The 19,669-nt window shown below is 53.9% G+C and overlaps 1 protein-coding gene and 1 long non-coding RNA gene across 7 annotated transcripts; one reads left to right on the top strand and one right to left on the bottom strand.

Annotated features, from left to right (window-relative positions):
* Nucleotides 1-2,020: 2,020 nt before the first annotated feature.
* On the bottom strand, nucleotides 2,021-18,649 carry KMT5A (lysine methyltransferase 5A). Of its 6 annotated transcripts, none has more exons than XM_067701098.1 (8): nucleotides 18,525-18,549; nucleotides 13,346-13,467; nucleotides 12,088-12,244; nucleotides 8,604-8,823; nucleotides 8,129-8,216; nucleotides 5,568-5,627; nucleotides 3,758-3,948; nucleotides 2,021-3,031 (listed from the first exon to the last, which is right to left on the bottom strand). In XM_067701098.1, the coding sequence occupies exons 1-8, from the start codon at nucleotides 18,532-18,534 to the stop codon at nucleotides 2,821-2,823; spliced, it is 1,059 nt and encodes a 352-aa protein (XP_067557199.1). In that variant the 5' UTR covers nucleotides 18,535-18,549; the 3' UTR covers nucleotides 2,021-2,820. The 6 variants fall into 6 exon arrangements, with proteins under 6 accessions (XP_067557199.1, XP_067557200.1, XP_067557203.1 ...); XM_067701099.1 differs by lacking the exon at nucleotides 18,525-18,549 and adding an exon at nucleotides 13,736-14,019; XM_067701102.1 differs by lacking the exon at nucleotides 13,346-13,467 and having other exon boundaries at nucleotides 18,525-18,649.
* LOC137203951 (uncharacterized) lies at nucleotides 14,107-17,581 on the top strand. The gene is made up of 3 exons (XR_010933381.1): nucleotides 14,107-14,585; nucleotides 14,680-14,796; nucleotides 17,476-17,581. It is a non-coding gene; the product is annotated as an uncharacterized lncRNA (long non-coding RNA).
* Nucleotides 18,650-19,669: the final 1,020 nt, after the last annotated feature.

Raw genomic sequence — 19,669 nt, 5'->3', positions numbered from 1 at the left:
GTGTGACCACAGACAGCAGAGACACGGCCGCTCCCACACTGCAGGCTTCCAACTCCAAACCCAGCCCCAGGAGGAGCAGGCTTAGAGGCAGTATCTATCAGTCCTGGGCACTTGTAAACAGGGAATGATAGAAAACCACCCACAATTTTCATCCTAATAACAGCTAACATTGATTACTGAGGATCATCTATGTGCAAGTACTTTTTATGTCTCAAACTCATCCAATCCTCACCATCACCCCGACACAAGCACCAGTGTCATCTTCGTGTCACCGGGGAGGAAAGTGGCACGCAGGGCGGTTAGGTAACCCGCCCAAGGTTATACAGCTGCTAAGTGGCTGGAACCTGAGGTTCTGTTCCAGGGCCGAGCACTTGGCCACCAGGCCACACTTCCCCTCCAACGTGAGGAGGCAGTAATACGTGACGACTGAATCCTGCGGAAACCCCTGCAAGGCAGGTGGGCAGAGGCTGTTCCGAACCTGATGGACAAATTTCAGAGGGTAAGTGATTTGTTCAGGGTGACAGCTGACAAATGCTTAGAGCCGATCGATGCCGGGAATGGCTCTTCCACCTGTAAACCAAGGACTCTACCCACCATCCCAACCTGCCTCTAGTGCCTGGGGCTGAGGGAACTAAGCCTCTCGGGGCGGGTGGTGGCGTGTGCGGTGGGGATGGCGATCTGGGCTGGCGGCGGGGCGGGGGACACGACGACTTCCAGCACCATTGAGACGCCTACCTGAGAATCAACTCTAGCACGTTAGAAACAACAATGACAGTTACAACAGCTGAAATGTATGCTACTTGCCAGGCACTGTTCTAAGGGGGCAACATGTTTAACTTCTAATCTCCACAAGCAACCTCTGACCCCCCCTCATGATACAAATGAAGAGACTGTCCCCTAGGAGGACAGTCACCAAAACTGATTCACACTGGTGTGTGGCCCTTTGTAAAATAAAACGGGAATTCCCTGGCGGTCCAGCGGTTAGGACTCCATGCTCTCACTGCCGAGGGCCAGGGTTCAATCCCTGGTTGGGGAACTAAGATCCCACAAGCCGTGCGGTGTGGCCGAAACAAAAAACAAAACAAAACCAAAAAAATGCAACCTTTCTTCTGCCTCTGCCTTGTAAAAAACAAACAAACAAAAAACCAGAATGACACACGTAGCCTCGCCTGGCAATAAATATTTTAATTTTCATTTCATTTTTATGATGACAAATAATTTTCAAGTTTATTTCCTTTTTTTTTTTTAAATACAAAGCTAAACCACAAACAGGTACAACCAAGACATTTTATCTCACATTTACACACTCCCATCAGATCCTCCTCCAATTCACTGACCACTGACCAGGCAAGTGTGGGGTGGGGGGAAGACTTTCTTAGGTAGCACCGTCGTGAGACCGGGACAGGGGCACTGAAGCTGAGGACAGGCTCTCATGCCTGTCTCCATTCACATTTACCTGGGAGCAGGGGGCCAGGAGACCCCACGTCACGGCTCCAGAGCCCCAGGCCCCTGAACTACAGGTTAACAGAAAGTGGGAATCGGTTTCCCTTTGGGAGGAAGCTACCTGCTGCTCTTCCTGCTGTCACAGTCGAGGTGAAAACTTTACCCTTAGCCGTGATCCCTGGGCCGCTGGGCCCGCCCGCTCCCCTGCACTCCAGCAGCTGGGCTGGGGACCCTGCATTTCGGGGCTTGTAGGCTCACCCTTTGGTTCACGGCTGCATCTTCACAGGAAGGACACCAGGGGGTCTGACAAACAAAAGCCTTGACAGCAGGTCTGGAACTTTCAACCCAGCAGAATCAGGTTGGGGCGGGGGTGGGGAGGTGGGGAATTGGGTAAGTAATTTCTGGTCGCACTACAAAACTTTATTTTTGATTAGAATAGTGTACCATCTCAAATCTCTTCTACAGAAACAAAACCAAGGGAGAGAAAAAAAGCCAAACTAAAAAAAAAAAACCCAAACAAAAACGCAGCCACGTCACTCACTTCAAGACCTATATACATGTAAGTTGTCTTCTGTGGTTTCTTTTTTTTCTTTTTTGTTTTTATTATTTTTTTTAAAATAAGCTCAGTGTTCACATTTCTATAAAGAAATTAACCCAGTTTCGGGAACCCCTGCCCGGCAGGGCTAGGTAAGCAGTGCTTGTTCCTGCCCACATCTGCTTTGATTCCCCGCCCTGATGCTTCGAGGTGCCCAGAAAAGCGGCAGCCCGTGGAAGAGTAAATCTAGGCCCGGCCCGTGAGCCACCGGGTCAGTAAGCTTTCGAGAAAGCAGAGGGGAAGACTATCTTACTGTGAAACCTTTTTAAAAAATATTCATACACTTCCATGTGCGCCTGTCGAGATGTCAGGAAAACAAGAGCTTGGGAACATCCCGTCCAGGCCGTGGGGAGGCAGCTCTTCCTCGCGCCCGCCTGGCACTGGGACGTCAGGGCTGAGGAGGGGAGAGAGTCCCGGCTCCTCAGGTGGACGAAGGCGCATCGCCCAGCTTCCTAGTTCGTGTTCGACTCTTTCCTCTAAAACCTGTGCTGAGTCTTTGACTGCATGCACGGGAAGCACAAACGTTTGACTTGTATGCAAAAAAGGTACAAAAACAACCAGAATATAAAAGTTTTGGTAATATAAGGCCATCTGTTCAAGTCCACCTTGGAAACCTGTAACAGATATTTAAATACTACAGTGAAAAGGCATCTTAATATACTTTTTTAAAAACATCTGAAGGAATCTGCTAAGATTAAATGTGTAAAAAAAAAAAAAGTCAATTCCCTTTGAGGGCACTTTGTCCATTGAAGAAGGGAGGGGGGAGGGGCGGGGCCGTGGGGTTAATGCTTCAGCCAGGGGTGGGCTTCGATGGAAGCCCGGCTGCGGTCCCCATAGTCATACAGGAGCTCCTCCCCAGCCTCGATGTCGCGAGAGGCAATGAGGATGAGGTGAGGCACGCCGTCGATGTCGTGCAGTTTGGTTTGGCAGTTCCCACATTTACTGTGGTTGATCAGTCTTCCCAGGCGATTTGTCTCTCTGGTTGCATCCACGCTGGTGGGGAGGGAGGGCGGCAGAGGATTAAATTGATAAAGAGGGTTCTGAACCCAGTCAGAGTCATGCTTGCTCTCAGCTCTGGTGGGACGGTTATTTAGGGCCACGTTTTTGGGAAAGCGAAGTAACTCAAAAAAAGTATCTTTAAGAGCCCAGAGAGGCGCTCGGTGTGGGGGATCCGAGGCAGGGGGCAGGCCTAGACGGGAATGCAAAAGGCTCTTTGTGGAAGTTCTGCATAATAAATAAGTGAATAAAAATCAACTATGTTGACAGTGGGGGGAGGCCGTGCGGGTGTGGAGGCAGGCAGTACATGGGAACGCTCTGTACTTTCCACTCAGTTTTGCCGGGAACCTAAAACTGCTCTAATAAGTACAGTCTATTAAAGAAAAAGCAATCAATGACACTGCCACACTGGGGACAGAGAAGTCAGCAATTCCCAGAGCTGTTCTGGCCACGGGTCCCAGAGGAGAGGCCAGGTGAGCCCCTACGCAGGCTTTCATGAGACTGGTCTACGTCTTGTCCCACGAGATGGCATCCAGAACCGCTCCGATCCCCAAAATTAAACATGGGAAGTGGGGGAGTGGGGGAGCTGCATCACAGCTTTGAAAAAAGGTAGCAAGAACTAAACAAGAAGCTGTTGCAGGAGAGTCAGGATGCCCTCGGTGGCCCTCTGGCTGGACCTCTGCCGGGGCGGGGAAGAGCCACTCGAAGCACTAGGGGACTTACCAGTAGGTTTTGCTCAGATACTGAAAATAGTACATGTAGCAGCCCGTGGAGGGGTCTTGCGCGTACAGAGCCTCCCGCTTCTTGGCGTCGGTGATCTCGATGAGGTCCCCGTGGTATTCCACCACAAACTCGCCCCGGGAGAACTGCTTGGTGGCAATCACGCCCCTGCCTTTGCCGTCAATGAGGTCAATCTGTTGGGTGGTGCCAAGAGGGAGGGTTGGTTCATAACAGCAACAAACGCCACAGTGCAGCGCTGGCTTCCGGGGGCGGGAGGCTTGCACCGCGTTCTTGGAACAGCTTTACTGCGGCAGGCCATAAAATTCACTCATTTCACATGTACAGTCTGATGGGTATTAGTCAACATATACAGTTGTGCAACTATTGCCACAATCCATCGCCCCAGAGTTCCCTCGTGCCCATCTGCAGAGCCTTGTTACGCCAGATCCTGAGAGATCTGCTAGGTGGGTGCTGCCCCATTTTGCAGGTGAGAAAACGGGATTAGAGAGGCAGAGTTGTGTCCACGGCCACAAAGCTAGGAAGCCGTGTAGCACAGACTCAAATCCACGTCCTGGCCTCTTCGGGGGAGTAGTAGGACCCAGTGTTCTGAGTCTCTCCTTTATCCCATAATTAACCCTCCTGGGTTTCTCCTCACTCCATTTTCTGGAGATGGTGGGTGATTGCTTGAGGGGTCCAGACTTAAATTCAGATCCCCCCTAGGGCAGCGGTCCCCATCCTTTTTGGCACTGGGGACCGGTTTCGTGAAAGAGAATTTTTCCATGGACGGGGGTGGGGACGTTCAGGAGGTGATGCGAGCGATGGGTAGCGGGGATGCGGCTTCGCCCGCCCGCCCGCTGCTCACCTCCTGCTGTGCGGCCCGGCTCCTAACAGGCCGGGGACCGGTATTGGTCATGCAGCCCAGGGGTTGGGGGCCCCTGCCCCAGGGGATTCCCTGGCGGTCCAGTGATTAGGACTCTGAGCTTCCAATGCACGGGGCACAGGTTCGATCCCTGGTCAGGGAACTAAGATCCCGCAAGCCGTGCAGTGTGGGCAAAAAAAAAAAAAAAAAATTTCAGATCCCCCTCAATGGTGGGTGGAAACTGAAGCTTTCCAACCCCTGGGTCCTAGTCCAGGGCCATCTGGCCACCACTATGGAGACTTGCTCCCCTCTCATCCACCCAGTGTGTCTGAAATATATGAAGAGAAAAGCAAATTTCCTGGGCATTGCCATTTCCCAGGAAAACAGTCTAGAAAAATCTGATCAGTTTGTCCTTTTAAAAGTTTCCCTATGCGTCATGCTAAATGAAAGAAGCCAGATAAAACAGGCTACAGATTCTATGATTCCATTTGCATGAAGTGTGCAGAACAGGCAAACCCACAGAGACAGCAAGCAGACTGTTAGCTGTCAGGGGCTGAGGGCAGGAAACGCGAGTGAGTGCAGATGGGTTCGGGGTTTCCGTTTGGGAGGATGAAAAAGTTCTGGAACTCGACAGAGATGATGATCGCACAACTGTGACTGTAGGATGTACTTAACTGTACACTTAAAAATGGTTACAATGATAAATTTTATGTTGCATGTATTTCATCATAATTTTTAAAAAGTTTCCTCAGGGTGACATCTCATGTTTCCTTCGTGAGGCCTTCCCTTTAACGACACTTTTAGCATTTGGTCCCTGGACAACCTGTAACAGCCCGCCTGGTCACAGTGACCATCAGAGGGTTGAAGCAGCGCAGCTCCTATGTGAGCCTCTGCACCAGGGAAGGTGCGACTTCACAGCCTTAACTTCCACGAGTGGGCCCTGCGGCCCCTTACCTTCATTCCTTCTTCTTTCCCACTTTCAATCAATTCGTCTATTCTTTTCCTTTCTTCAGACTGGGTGGGGAGGAAAGAAAAAATGAGACGTGCGTCAGCATTCTCTCCGAGGCCATTCCAGGAGCCCCGGCCGCCCGCAGGTCACTTGCAGTTGGCCTCCAGGGCACTGGTCCCAAAGGATGCCCAAGCCCCCAAGCCCCCATCCTTTCCTCAATGCCCGTCTGAGGCGGACCGTCGCCACCCGGGGTTTAAAGAGGCCAAGAGGGAGACAGTGGTGGCCCCAAGGGCAGAATCGGGCTTGTGGCTATGTTCTGTTTGGCCCATGCAGACTTCTAGAAAATAGCGAAATTGCTGACATTTAAAAATCAGGACTCTGACTTCATACGACAGCAGCCAGGGCTGTTCAGAGGCTGCGCCCTTTAGACGGGGTGCGTGTGCCCACCGCCTGCTCACTGCGGAATCTTCTGGCCTAGAACAGTGCCTGGCACACAGTAAGCCCTCAAAGCAACAACGGCCCCCCGCCACCCCACGTGCACACACACAGCTACCTTGTTAAATGATGAATCAGTTACAAGTGTGCAGAGATAAATGGGAGTAATCGTGGGAGAACTGAGATAGGCGACGGGGGACTTTCCTGCCGTGACAGAACAAGGCAGAGGAGACAAGGTGAGGAGAGCCGGGGCCGTGGAGGCCCTGAATGCACGGCCCTGAGTTTCACTCTGGAGGCTCGGGGTTTGGGGCATGTGATCAGCCAGCTCTGAGCGTCCTAAAGAGGATTCCGGCAGCAGCCCACGGGGGACCCAGGGCCTGAGTGGGCGGGAAGGGAGCAAGGTGTTGTCTGCGGAGCTCTTTGTCCGTCTCACCCCCGCTGCCCACACCCAGCCCCGGGCCTCGGTTTCGGCCAGCCCCGGAGGGCAGGCAGGTCAGGCCTGACCTCACCCCTGAGACGAGGCCCAGCTGCCCCGCCCTCGGGCTTCACTTTGCAGTCAAGAGCTGCCGCCGCCCTGGCAGCCGCAGCCCAGCAGCCCGGCCGACAGCTGCCTCGCCGTCCTGGCCGGCGACCACCTGGCCGCGGTGCGCGCGGCAGAGCCAACACAAACGGCGGCGGGCACAGCGTGTCTCTCCCTCGCCACTGGCTCTGCGTCCAGGGACAGCGTGAGCTTTACTGTGCCGCCTGCTGCTTGCCGCCCGCCTGCTGCAGGGTCCGGCAGACCTGCGGCGCACCCTACTGCAGCCTCCACTGCCCCGACAGAGAGCCCCGTTGTTGTTGTTTTTAATTAAAAAGGCCAACTCAGCTGCCCGCCCCGCCCCACAGCCCAGAGCGGCGCCTGGTGGAGCCCCAGCCTCCCCGTGCGGGCGCGGCGGCTCTGAGCGGGGCTGGGCACCGCCTCGCCCTCTGCAGTGCCGTCTCTACGATGACCTCACACTGCCTCCCGCTGCAGGCAAACAGCTTGCAACAGCTTGTTCTTGGCTGAAAGACGCTGCCTTTCTAAGGAAATAAAGCCAAAGCTTCTCTCTAGGGGGAAAGATGGACCTCCCCCCCTTTTTAAAGGAAGTCCTGCCAGTTCAGAGGTGGGGGGGTGGAGAGAGGCTAGATCAGCATCTGTACAGCCACAGCTCTCACATCAAAAGGCTGAAGGGGTCTGTTCCGGTTGAAAGGCCAGGCCCCCACCTCCCTCGTGGGGGGCAATCCTGAGCGCTACTCCCAAGCCTGCGGGTTATTCTGCCGCTCCCGGGGTGGGAGGGTGGACAGAAGCAGCCGGGGGCTGCAGGGCCCGGCCACACCCTGGGTTTCCCTAACAGAAAGGCAATAACCCCACCTCACTGCATCAAATATTGATCGCCTGTGCACAGCTCAGCACTCTGCAAACACGGCAGGCAGGGGCCTCACAGCCCAGTCAGCCTTCCTGCCTGGTTTTCGCACGTTCTGAGGGACAGTGGCTGGGTGGGAAAGAGCAGAGAGGGGCCCCGGGAAGGGACAACACGGGGGAAGCAAGTGACGATAGTTAACAGGTGCTCAGGGCATACCAGGCACGGTTCTAAGTGTTCTACGTGCATTAACTTAAGAATGCAGCCTCCCAACAACCGCACACGGTACTACTTTATTATCCCATTTTACAGACAGGACAGAGAGGCACAGAGCGGTTAAGTAACTGGCCCGACGTCATACGACCAGGAAGTGGTTCCCAAGCCACTGCTCTTCACCACCTCGAGACATGAAACTTCTGGACAGCAGAAAAACAAGCCTCCCAAGAGCATGCAGCCTTCATGTTCCTAGGCTCCAACGGCCCTGCCAAAGCCACTTTCGTGGTAAGTCCTGACTTTCCAGGCCACGTGCTACAGGCGACAAGGCTCCTTCACAGAGGCGTCGTAACTAAGCTTCATGGTGACCCAGAGAGTTATGACGGCCCCCACTAGACCAAGGAGAATATCGAGGCCATGGAGGCCAAGAGACTTGTCCCAAGATGATACAAAGCGAGCTCAGGCTGTGCACGGCAAGCACCGCCCACTGGGATGCCCTGCCCCTTCCGAGAGCCGGAATCAAAACCACGGGACTCTACCTGCAGCTCAGCTTTGCTCTTCCTGGAGCTCCTTCGAACAGGGTAGAAATCTGTGAGCTTACGATTCTGCTGCGTTTTTCCTTGAGCTCTGGGGTGAGAAAGGAAGAGGAGAAAACAAGTATTAGCACCGAGACCACATTCACGTCCAGGAGGCACACAACCCCCGAGCAGCAGGCTCCTTGGAAGCCATGTCACTTCAACACCTCTGTCCACCGTGGCCCAGGGTCACTCAGGCTCACCTGCCCACGGGGGCCTCAGAGAGTGTCAAAGACAGGCTGCCTACTCTCGGCGGGGAGCGGGCTCCTGAGCTCTGGACCCGTGACAGACCAAGATGCTGACAAACAGTGGTGTCCCCGGTGGCGACTCAGGAATCTGAGCCTTGACGGCTCAAGGGGCTGAGAGGGTGGGCGGCCTCACCCCTGCCGGCACTGGGCAGACTGCCCTGTGTTAGGGGTGGCCTCCAGGGGGCGCTTACTTTTTCCTGGGAGCCTGTTTGGCCCTGACGGGCTTTTTCAGGGCTTGCTTGGCGGCAGCTGCATTGGGAGAATCACAAGACGAGGTCGGGGTTTTGGGAGGTTCTGTTGCTTCAGATTTTTGGTTTGGAAAAGGGGCCAGGGGACCTCTCCTGGCGTCTTTGATCTTCTGTTCCTCGGCCTTCATGGAGCTTCGTATTGCATTCCCAGAGTTTCTTTTCTCTGTGGGCAGAGGGTGGGGGGAGACAGGCTGACTCTGGACCCACCGGCTCCCACTTTCCAGCCCTCAGCCGCATGCTAAGACAGGCTTGGAGAGAAGAGAGGGATGGGGCGTGTTGGGCAGCCGTGCCCTTGGGCTGTTAAGCCTGGTGTCCACTAACCAGTATCTTGGGCAAAGCGTCTGGCTTTACTTTTTGACCCAGACACTGGGTGCAGCTTTTGGTCTTCTGCATCTTTTTTTTCTTTTTCTAGCTTTGTTGAGGTATAATTGAGAAATACAATTATAAGCTATTTGAAATGTTACACCATGATGAGTCAACATATACACTGTGAGTGGATCCCTCTCATCTAATTAATCAACACATCGGGCCTTCTGCATCTTGAAAGAGCCCTTGAAGCAGAAGCACCACGGCCAGCAACACTGGCGTGAGGGCTCGACCAATGGCTTTTCAGGAAATGGGCTGCAGACCCCAGGGAAAAAAGCTAAATTCCTAAAGGGTGGGCCAGTGTTGGTGGACAGGAGTAAGGCAATAAAGCAGAACCTCTCCCCAGCAAAGACCTCTTCCCCAAGAGCTAGCTGCCTGGAGTGATTCATTTCAGACTCTTTTTCTTTTTTTTTTTTTTTTTAAATTCCCTGTTCTAACAGGGTCGAAGCCCAGTGTTCACAGTGGTTCCCAGCACGGTGCCCCGACACCAGTCAGTGTGTTGTTGAGGGACGTCGCCAATGACTTGTTACTAAAAATAGTTGTGGAGCACCAGCGTTGGACTATTTTTTTTCAAAAGAGATTTTACTTTTAACAGATAATTAAATAATACATTGCTGGTGGGAATGTAAGATGGTGCAGTCACTTTGGAAAAGAATTTGGCAGTTCTCCAAAATGTTAAACATAGAGTTACCATATGACCCAGCAATTCTAGTTCTAGGAATCTATCAAGAGAATTAAAAGCAGATGTCTACACAAAAACCTGTATATGAACGTCTGCAGCAGCTTATTAATAGTCAAAAAATGGAAACAACCTGAACGTCCATCAAATGATGAATGGGTCAAGAAAATGTGGTACATCTGCAGGATGGAATATTATTCAGCCACAGAAAGGAACGAAGTACTGACACAGGCTACAACATGGATGAACCCTGAAAACATTATAATGAGTCAAAGAGGCCAGACACAAAAGGCCACGTATTAGATGATTCTATTTATATGAAATGTCCGGAATAGGCAAATCCATAGAGACAGGATATAAATTAGGGGCTGCCTGGGGCTGGGGGAAGGGAGGAATGGGGAGCGACTGTGAATAGGTACAGGTTTTCTTTTTGGGGTGATGAAAATGTACTGGAGTTTAACAGAGGTGATAGTCGCACATATCTGTGAATATGCTAAAAACCACTGAATTGTACCCTTTAAAATGGTGAACTTCAGGATATCAGAATTATATCTCAATAAACAAAAGAGAAAAATAAATACATCAGCACCCATCCAGACCATTCTGGCTCCTTGTACGCCCTCCTGGGTGGAGGTAAGGCGTCAGGCGTAACCCTACAAGTGGGTGGTGCTCGTGAACATCAGCAGTCATGTTGAGTCTGCATCAAGGCAGGAAAAGGGTCTAGAATCATGGACAAGAACCTGGACCTTGGGGTCTCCTCCAATGTTCCTCCAGCCCCCAATTCTGACTGTCGCCACGTAATAACACTACGAGTCAAATCAGCTAGCTTGTGCCCCGTGTCCCCATTTAGGACAATCTACATCCTGCCCCGTTCTAGAGGGGACGTGAGACTGGCTGAGTGCCATCTCAAAAGAGCCCCTTCCCCAACCCAGTGTGGTGAGTGCTGTTCTGAGTGCTGCCTACGCTGAACTGCGGGGAGGGGCAGGCCGTGACGCTCACAGCCCAGTGGAGAACAGGCTGACGTATGCAGCGCTCACAAAGCCGCCCCCCACTCCTTTTTTCTGGCCGCACTGCACGGCTTTTGAGATCTTAATTCCCCCGAACGGGGACTGAACCTGGGGTCCAGGGCAGTGAAAGAGCCGAGTCCTAACTACTGGGCCACCAGGGAATTCCCTCACAAAGCCCATCTGCACCTGCTCTTTAACTGACCTTCAGAATGGTCCTGTAGGACTCCTCTCTCTCCCACTGTACAGAGAGAACGGAGGCTCAGAAAAGAGTAGCAAATTGCCCACGTCCCTTCCTTTGATCAATGGCAGAGCTAGGATTGGAACCTTTAAGTCATATGAAGTAACATCACCCTATGTCCCAGGGGGAATCAGGCAGAGGGCCGGCTCCTGCCCCTGGGTCTCAGATCTGGCCCAGAGGTTGGGCTACCCCATCCCTTACGGGGCCTCAGATCTGGCCCAGAGGTTGGGCTTCCCCATCCCTTACGGGGCCTCAGATCTGGCCCAGAGGTTGGGCTACCCCATCCCTTACGGGGTCTCAGATCTGGCCCAGAGGTTGGGCCACCCCATCCCTTTACGGGGCCTCAGATCTGGCCCAGAGGTTGGGCCACCCCATCTCTTACGGCACTTTCTGTTAACGAATACAAAGCTTCCTGGTACGGAGCTGCTGATAGCCAGAGTTTTGCTTCTCTAAGGCAAGGTTTAATCAGAAAGGAGCACGGTGAATTGGGAAAAGCTCACGTGCACCGGCGCCCCCGCCCCGCCCTCAGCTTTAAAAGGGAATATTTGGGTTAGAACAAGATGTGTAAGAGGTCTCAGCGTGTTTTGCAGGGCCAGACAGAATTTTCAATAACCATTAATTTTCTTGCTCAATATTTTAACCCCAAATCTCATTCCAGAGTATGATGCTCCAGAGACTAGCACTGAACACTTGAGTAGAAAGAAACTTTAGAACTGAGGTCAAGGCCACCTCATAAAAGGGAAGGAAATCAGTTCCTTAGGTTCACACGACTCAGCGGGAGTGCAAGAGCCTGGTCCGGACAACCTAGACTCATAATTTCTGTACTTTTAGCACCTGTGAGCCTCTCTAACAACAGGCCAGGTGCCATATTGTTGCAACTTGGCAAGATAATCAAGCCTGAAGGACACGCTAACTCTTGTGAAAGCAGGGAGAACCTGTCAGACCAACAGGGCACACGCCCTGGAACAGGCAGCTCCTTCCCCCTTGTCTGTGTTTCCCAGCAGCAAGACCAAACATGGTTCAACCCTCTTGAACTTTGGCTTGAAAAGGCTGGATAAAAATTTAGCACATTTACATTATTCTGCAGGATGCGAGCCGGCCAGCTATGGTCAGAACAGGGCCATTTCAGAGGCTTACCGTCGCGTTTCCTGTAGATTCCAGCTAACGGCTTCCCCTGGCATTTGACTTCGTGATGTGCAACTGAGTTCTCTTCCTGAAGGGGGGAACGCATTCCAGAGCATTTGTTCGGGCTCATGTAGGTATAGATCTTTGATTGCCCGGTAAATACATTCTCCTAAAACGACAAATGCATATTCTGAAAGAGGCTTGAAGAAGAAGATCCCACAAGATTTAGGCAGCCAAGGGGGCAATCAGAATACAAAAGACAAAAAATAGACAACATCTCTCAAAAACTGGGCTACTCCAGCCCCAGCAGAGCAGTGGAAGGTTCAGAATCCCCCAGGTCCAAGTCCGTCTCTAATTCCATTCGCTAAGGGGGGACCATCTGGCCAGCAGAACCAGCCGTCCACAAAGGTCTATATAAGAATGAAACAACCTACCCGTAGCAAGGAGGTCAGAAGGACCAGGGTAAACAAGGCCGGGATGGGAAGGGCTGGCCTAGTGCAGGAGCCGACTGCCCTGGCAGGAGCTGCAGGGACTCTGGCACAGAAGCGGGCCTCAGGGAACCTGATCAACCACTTCTCAGTCCTGAGGTCAGCTGGCAGGACCTGCCATTACTGCCTGAGCCTTCTGTGTGCCCAAGCCTGGCCCCTCTCAAATCATGCAGCCCAGCAGCCTCCACGGACTGCGGGACTGGGCTGCGGTTGGGGTAGTTCTCTCGGGCTAACTGGGGGGGTGCAGAGCTAAAGGAAGAAACGCCTAGAGACGTCGCATTTAGGGCGGTTACTCGACTGCGGTGGGCAGACCGGTGGGGCGGACAGGTCACTGCTGGTGTCTCTGGGTGTGCGGCCTCTCCTCTGAGTAAGCACAGACAGGAGGAGGGCCTTCCCAGAAACCCTACTGAGCCTTTCTGCCTGGTGAGCCATTCAACACCAAGTCAGCGAGACCCTGTGACCTCCCCGAGGGCCCCGGGCAGGCCCCGCACACTCTGGGAAGGCGGCCACCACAGGGGTGGCTGGGTCTCGGGGCCTGGAAATGCCATAAAGACACAAACTTTTACGAGGTCAAACACTGCTAGGGTCATGGCGGAGCGGGTGTGGACGCCACTCCCAGGCAGGCAGCAGAAAAGGAAGCTGCCCGGCCGGGCGCCCCGCCCGCACCCCCGCCCCAGGGCCGCGGGGGCGCCCACGTGCTCTCGGAGCGGGGTCGGCAGGGGCGCCCGGCCGCACGGCCCTTCGGGGCGCGCCGAGCGAGTGCGGGGAGGGTGCCTGCTTACCCCGTTGGTGCGGGGCCTCCCCGGGCCCCTCCGCTCCACCATCTCCGGGCCCGGGGCCGTCGCTGCCACCGCCGCCGCCGCCGCCGCCGCCTCCACCGCGCGGGGCTTGGACATCTTCCTGCCTGGAGAGGGGGACCCGGGGGAAGCGGGGGAGGGGGCGCTCAGGGCGCGGCGGGGCGGGGAGCGGGGCCGCCCGGGCCGGGCGCCGCGGCGGCGCCTCCCGCCGCAGCCATGTTCCGAGGGCCCGGCGGCGGTGGGCCGCCCGCGCCGCCGGGAGGCCGGGGCCGGCCGGCGGGGCCAGGCCGGGGCCCGAGTCGCCCTCCCGCCGCCCGGCCCGGCCGGGCCCCGCGCGCCGCCCGCCCCCCGCGCGGCCGGGCCCGACACACCCACCTGCAGCCCGGCCAGGCCCATGGCGGCGCGCCCCGCGCCCTCGCCCTCGCCGCCGCCGCCGCGGCCCGGCCACCAGCGCTGCCGCTGCCGCTGCTGCTGCTGCTGCCGCCGCCACCAGCGCCGCCGCGGCGCCCCGGGGAACGGCCGGCGGCGCCCCACGGCGCCCCCTTCCCCCATGGCCTGCGAGGCAGAGCCCGGCACCCGCGCGCCGCGGCAGCCCCGGCCGGCCCGGGACCGAGGACGCAAGGAGGGAGGCGCTGGCGGCGCGTCCTCCGCGGCCCGCCCGCTCGCCGCTGCCGCCACCCACCGTCCGCTCCCGGCCGGGGAGGGGGCTGGCAGGGGCGGCGCTGCGAGGCTCCTCCGGAGCGAGGGAGGGAGAAGGGGAGGGAACGAAGGAGGGCGGGCCCCGCGGCCGCGAGGAATCCCGACTCGGGCGCGCCCCCTCTCGCGCGTCCTCAGCCACTCGGGGAGGAAGGGGTGTGAAACATGATAATGACAGCCCGGGCTCTCGGCCGGCCAGGCTCCTACTCTCGCTGGCTCAACGGCTATTTCGGGAGACCCGTCCGTGCCAGGCGCAGTCGGCAGCGGTGAACGCGACAGGCGAGAGCCCTCTTGTGTGCCCGAGCCTGTGCTCACGGAGTGTTTTCCTGGGCATTTAACCTTCCCGGCAAGCCCCTGGGGGCCAGGTCCTGTGGCTAACCGTTTATGATGAGGATACTGAGCTTCCAAGGAGGTGCAGAGGCTTGTCCAAAGCCACAGAACTAGAAAGCGATCAGGTTAGGTGTCAAACCCAGGCGGTCTGCACCTGACCGGTCCGGACCCTGGGGAAATAGAGCCAGGAATTATAACGGTATGTTTGCTGGGTGCTTCTCTTGCATACCTTATGCCATTCAGACCTCACAACAGCCCTTTGAAGGTAGACACCATTATTTTCTCTTCCACAGACAGGGAAAACAACCTCGGAGAAGTGAGGAGCTTGGGCAAGTTCTCAGAACTAGAAATAGATTACCAGGCCAACAGACCAGAGCCTACACTCCTGGCCACTAACTTCCAGGTTACAGGTGAGGAAATAAACATACAGGAGCAAATGGTGTTGCAGAGGGTTTAGCAAGTCACCCAAGTCTCCTGTCCCCGAGGAAATGTCCTGGGAGGCAGGGGTTCCAGTATACCTTACTGCCCTGAACCACTGTGCTGTAGCCATTAGGGTTTGAAGGCCCATGGCCAAAAGAGTCCCTGTATTTGTTCAAAGTCATAATGCAAACAAGAGACCTCGGGGCATCTAGCCTTGGGTTATGGCCTGAGAGGCAAAGATTGGGTATCTCTCCCTGCATCTGCCCCAGAGGTGCTTTGTGACCATAGCCAACTCCCTTACCCAGACTAGGCCTCAGCATCCTCATGGATAAAAACTAAGAACTATGAATTCCATAACGTACCCAGGGCACCTTTGACATCCACAGATAAACAAATGGCTGTCACTTTAAGTAGCTGCCTCCCGTTAGAAGGGATAAGACAGTGGATTAAATGGCAAGACACTGCTCAGGACAACACCTCCCAAATCAGCTCGTGCTTTAGAATCCTTCAGAGCAGGGCTGGGGAACCCCTGCCATACCCATCCAACCACTGACTCCAGTGGAGTAGGCTAGTCTGCCCACTTGAATACCCAAGAGACTATGCAGAGTTAGGATTCTAAAGTGACACTCTGACACCCAGGTTGAGCCATCTGAAACAGTGTCTGTTACCTCTGCAGGGCAGAGAAGGTTTGTAGTTTGTTGCCAAACTATCATGGGAATCATGGTCTGGAGGCAGGAAGCAGATGCTCAGATCAGCTTGTCCATTTCTCATACTATTTTAACTCCCTCGCCCCCACTACACACACCTACTCAGGGCTATAGCTTTCTCCATCATAGCCCACAAAATGCAGGGGATACATTAAAATACAAGTCTAGCACCCATTTCTCTCAACTCTGCAGCTCTAGTAGCTAGAAAATTTAGTTCAAATCCTTCAGTAAAGTTTCAAAACACTTTGTTTTGTCTGTACATGAGGTGTTCATATGTGCATAACAAATACATATACCCAGTCACAGAAATAAAAACTCTTAATGTTGCCCAGGGTCTCATAGAAATAGAATCCAACAGCAATGATACTAATAGCTTGCACTTACTGAATGTTTACTGTGTCAGGCCGTACAATAATGCATTATTTAATTTAACCTTCCCAACCATTTATGAGAAGGTACTATTCTATTTCACAGATGTAGAAATCGAGGCTTGGGGAAAATAAATCACTTGCCTAAGGGTCACATGACTGAGATACTGATGGATATGAGGATACTTCAGCATAAAAAAATGTATACTGCTTTCCTCAAACTCAGACACTAAAATACCAATTCATCCATTCAACAAGCATTTATTGACTACCTACTGTGTTCCAGGCCCTGTGCTAAAGACGCAACAATGAACACAGACAGAGATGGAGCACATTGAGGCCAGAGGGGTGGGTAGGCCCCTTACAGGCCAGGGTGAGGACTGTGGATTTGATCCTAAGAACAAAAGGGGAGGTTAGGGGCAGAAGGAGTGGTGAGAGTCACATGATAAATATCTGTGTTCTTGGGGACCACTCTAGCTGCTGAGGCACGATAAATTGGAGATGGTCACAGTGGGAAGAGGGAGACCAAGTATGAGGCCATCTGACAGTGGCAGTAGAAATGGGGAAAAGTAGATGTACGGATCCTGCCCAAAGTAATATCCTTGAGGCTGTAAATATTTACATGATTGTAAAACTTCAAAACCAGAGAGGAGTTACCCAGTATCTGAACATTTTGTTCATGTGACTCCGCAGGGCTCTCAAAGTGAACTACAACTTAGGAACAAAGACCTCTTTTCTAGAAGAAAAAGACTGACCCTTCATTGGGGGGGGGGGGGTCATGTGAGTCACTGAGAATCACTAACCAGTACATTACAAAGGTGATTTGTAACCTGTTATGGTAGAAGCTGGGTACACTCATCTTCACTTTGGCTAAATAAGGGAGGTAGAGCGGAACAAACAAAGACACAGAATGGCCAGAGTCTGGACAGTGACTTTGGACTTCAGCTTCCACCTCTGAAAAATGGAAGTAACAGTTTGTAAAGATTAACTGACATAATAAAGCACCTGGCCCTCAATGGTAATTATTACTTGCCCATATTGAGTATTCAAGTATTTCAATGGCAAAGTGGTTCACTTTGTTTCCCCCCAACAGATTAATTAAAGCAAGCTATTTTTTTTTTAATGCACTACTGTTAAAACAGGTAGTTTAGGGCTTCCCTGGTGGCGCAGTGGTTGAGGGTCCACCTGCCGATGCAGGGGACACGGGTTCGTGCCCCGGTCTGGGAAGATCCCACATGCCGTGGAGCGGCTAGGCCCGTGAGCCATGGCCGCTGAGCCTGCGCGTCCGGAGCCTGTGCTCCGCAACGGGAGAGGCCACAACAGTGAGAGGCCCGCGTACTGAAAAAAAAAAAACACAAAAAAAAACCAGGTAGTTTAAATGATTTTGCTGCTGTGATGGGAAAAATGAATCAGGGAAGCACAGCTTTATTAAGCTATGTCAGATAAAATAGTCAGATATTATTAAATATACTTTTAGATGCTTAACCCTTTTCTGAAGAAAAATATTTAAGGCATCTTACTTTTCTGTGTGGACTGGGTTACGAAGCTCTTTAACATGAAGTTCACTATGCCTCATTTCTTAATCATAATCTAGGTAAATCTTGTCCCAAAAGACCGTAAAGGGATGCTGGGAAAATAAATGATGCACCTGGGTGCAGGAGCTGAGAACAAAGAAGACCAATAAATATTTGCTGAATGAATCCTTATTTTATTCATTATGATCGCCACAGGGAGCATACTGCATTAACGCAAATTCCTACTAATATGTAATACCCTGAGAATTTTGAGAAAAATGTAAAACCTCAACTTATTTCTTTTAAATAATAATTCAAGTGAACCATCACGCTAAAGTTTTTGCATGAAGGAGACACAGCGGCTGGAAATGACCAGCGGTTGGAGATCACTTTGCCGCATAACGTGGGTCTTACTGTCCTGACAGCCAACTAACTGCGAAGAACTTCAGGCAGGGACATCGCCTCCCTCGCGGCTGCACAAACCCACCCAAGCCATCTCCCGTGGGCAGGAGTACTGATCAGCTGCGGCGCGAAGGGCCGCCCCGGGAGGTGCCAGGGGACCTGTTTCACCCCAAAGTGGGCCAGCAGGGCCCGTCCCCGCCCCGGCGGCGCAGAGCTGACTCAGGGAGTAGGGAGGGAAAGGAAGGCGCCTGCCGCGGGGTCCACTCCGACGCGCTCCCCACCATGTAGGTTACCGATCTGCGCCCTCGCCTCGGGGTCACCTCCTTTCCTAACAAGAGAGAGCCCTTAAGCAGGCGAAGCCTCGCCCTCCCCCCATTTGTATCAATGACAACCATTCCCTGGAGGTGCCCTGCGCTTTAGTTTCCAAACAGCTTTGACATATGGCCCCATTGCGTCGGGAGAGGCAGGCCACCGGGTGCCCACACTTTAAAGAGGGGAAACCGAAGCACGGGAGTGGGAGGGGTTTCTGGGGGCTTCGGAAGCGAGGGTGGGGACGAGGTGGGGAAGGTTCCGCAGCCCCTCCCCCCCGCACCCCAGCTCGTCACCGCGTTCCGTGCGAGCAGCCGGCGGGAGAGCGCTTCCCTGCCGCAGCTCCCGCCACCTCGGTCCCGCCTCCAGCGCGACCCCCTATCCCAGCTGCCCCGGCGCTGGCCACCCGGGCCAATACCTCTAGCCATGGCCGCGCTCTGTCACCGCCTAGGATCTCCCGGGAAACGCAGCTTTCGAAAAAAGTTACAAGTGTAGCCAACTGCTCCGCCGGACCCCGGCTGCTGCCCTGATTGGCGCCGCCGCCCGCCTTTCCCCAGGCTGCCCGCCGTGATAGGCGAACTCGAGAGGGAAAGCCCGCCCTTCTCCCCTCCTCCCCGGAGGGGGCGGGGCGAGCGGCCGCACTTCATACAAACGCTTTCAGGACAGGTCCCAGCGGAGGACGTGGGAGGGGGTTTAAATTTTACCGTCTTCCCACGTTGATTGGCTGCGCTGGAAGGACATCCGCGCTGCCATTGGGAGGCCCCAAACTCCGCCCTCTCCGGGTGCTGCAGCTCCGCCCCGGGGAGATTTAGTCACGCGGCTGGAGGCCCGGACTAGGATTAGACCCACTCGGGACTTCCGGTTTTTCGGGCGTTTGACCGGAACCCGACCTTTGACCCCTCGACCTCCCCTTTTGACCTGGGAAGCCTAGGTCCCAGCAGTTTAACATCTGCACCACCTTGACCTTTTCAGCAGTTTAATCCATTCATTCCTAAATTGAAAGGTTTATCGAGTCCGCTCTTACAGTATTCAAAACCCGCGGGCACAGTTCTTAACCAACTGAGTCAGCCTCGCTGAGCCACAGCGATCCTAGCCCAACATACCCCAACCGTTTTACAGATGGGGAAAGAGGACCAGCAGGAACATGTAACTAACTTGCTGCCCAGTGTCACCCAGCAATTTAATTGCAGGTCCTGGATAAGTCTTTTGACTGTTAGTCCACTAGAGGGCTACCTTAACCCCACGGAAACAACCGGGCACCTTTCTCCACCCAGGGGAGCTGGGTCGTAAGGTCCCAGAGAAACATAGGTGTCCTGGGTATTCTTTGCTTTGAACACAGGTAAGGTGTCCAGTTACAGCTCTTCCCTGGGGATCCCTCCTGGACATAGGAGGAGAGGTCACTCATCCATTCTCTCTCTTCGGTCCCCAACAAGATTTTGGAATCCCCACCATTGCCCAAGTACCCTACCATTGCACCAGGAAAGTAGGAGAGCAAAATAAGGCGATATATGTGAAAACACTGGGAAAAGTAGGAAGCAACACTTTTCTCACTCACTGTGTGCC

This window comes from Pseudorca crassidens, chromosome 12 (genome assembly GCF_039906515.1).
Source record: "Pseudorca crassidens isolate mPseCra1 chromosome 12, mPseCra1.hap1, whole genome shotgun sequence".
Classification (NCBI taxonomy): domain Eukaryota; kingdom Metazoa; phylum Chordata; class Mammalia; order Artiodactyla; family Delphinidae; genus Pseudorca; species Pseudorca crassidens.
Note: the sequence above shows the minus strand (reverse complement) of the source record. Positions and strands in the feature narration are given on the sequence as shown.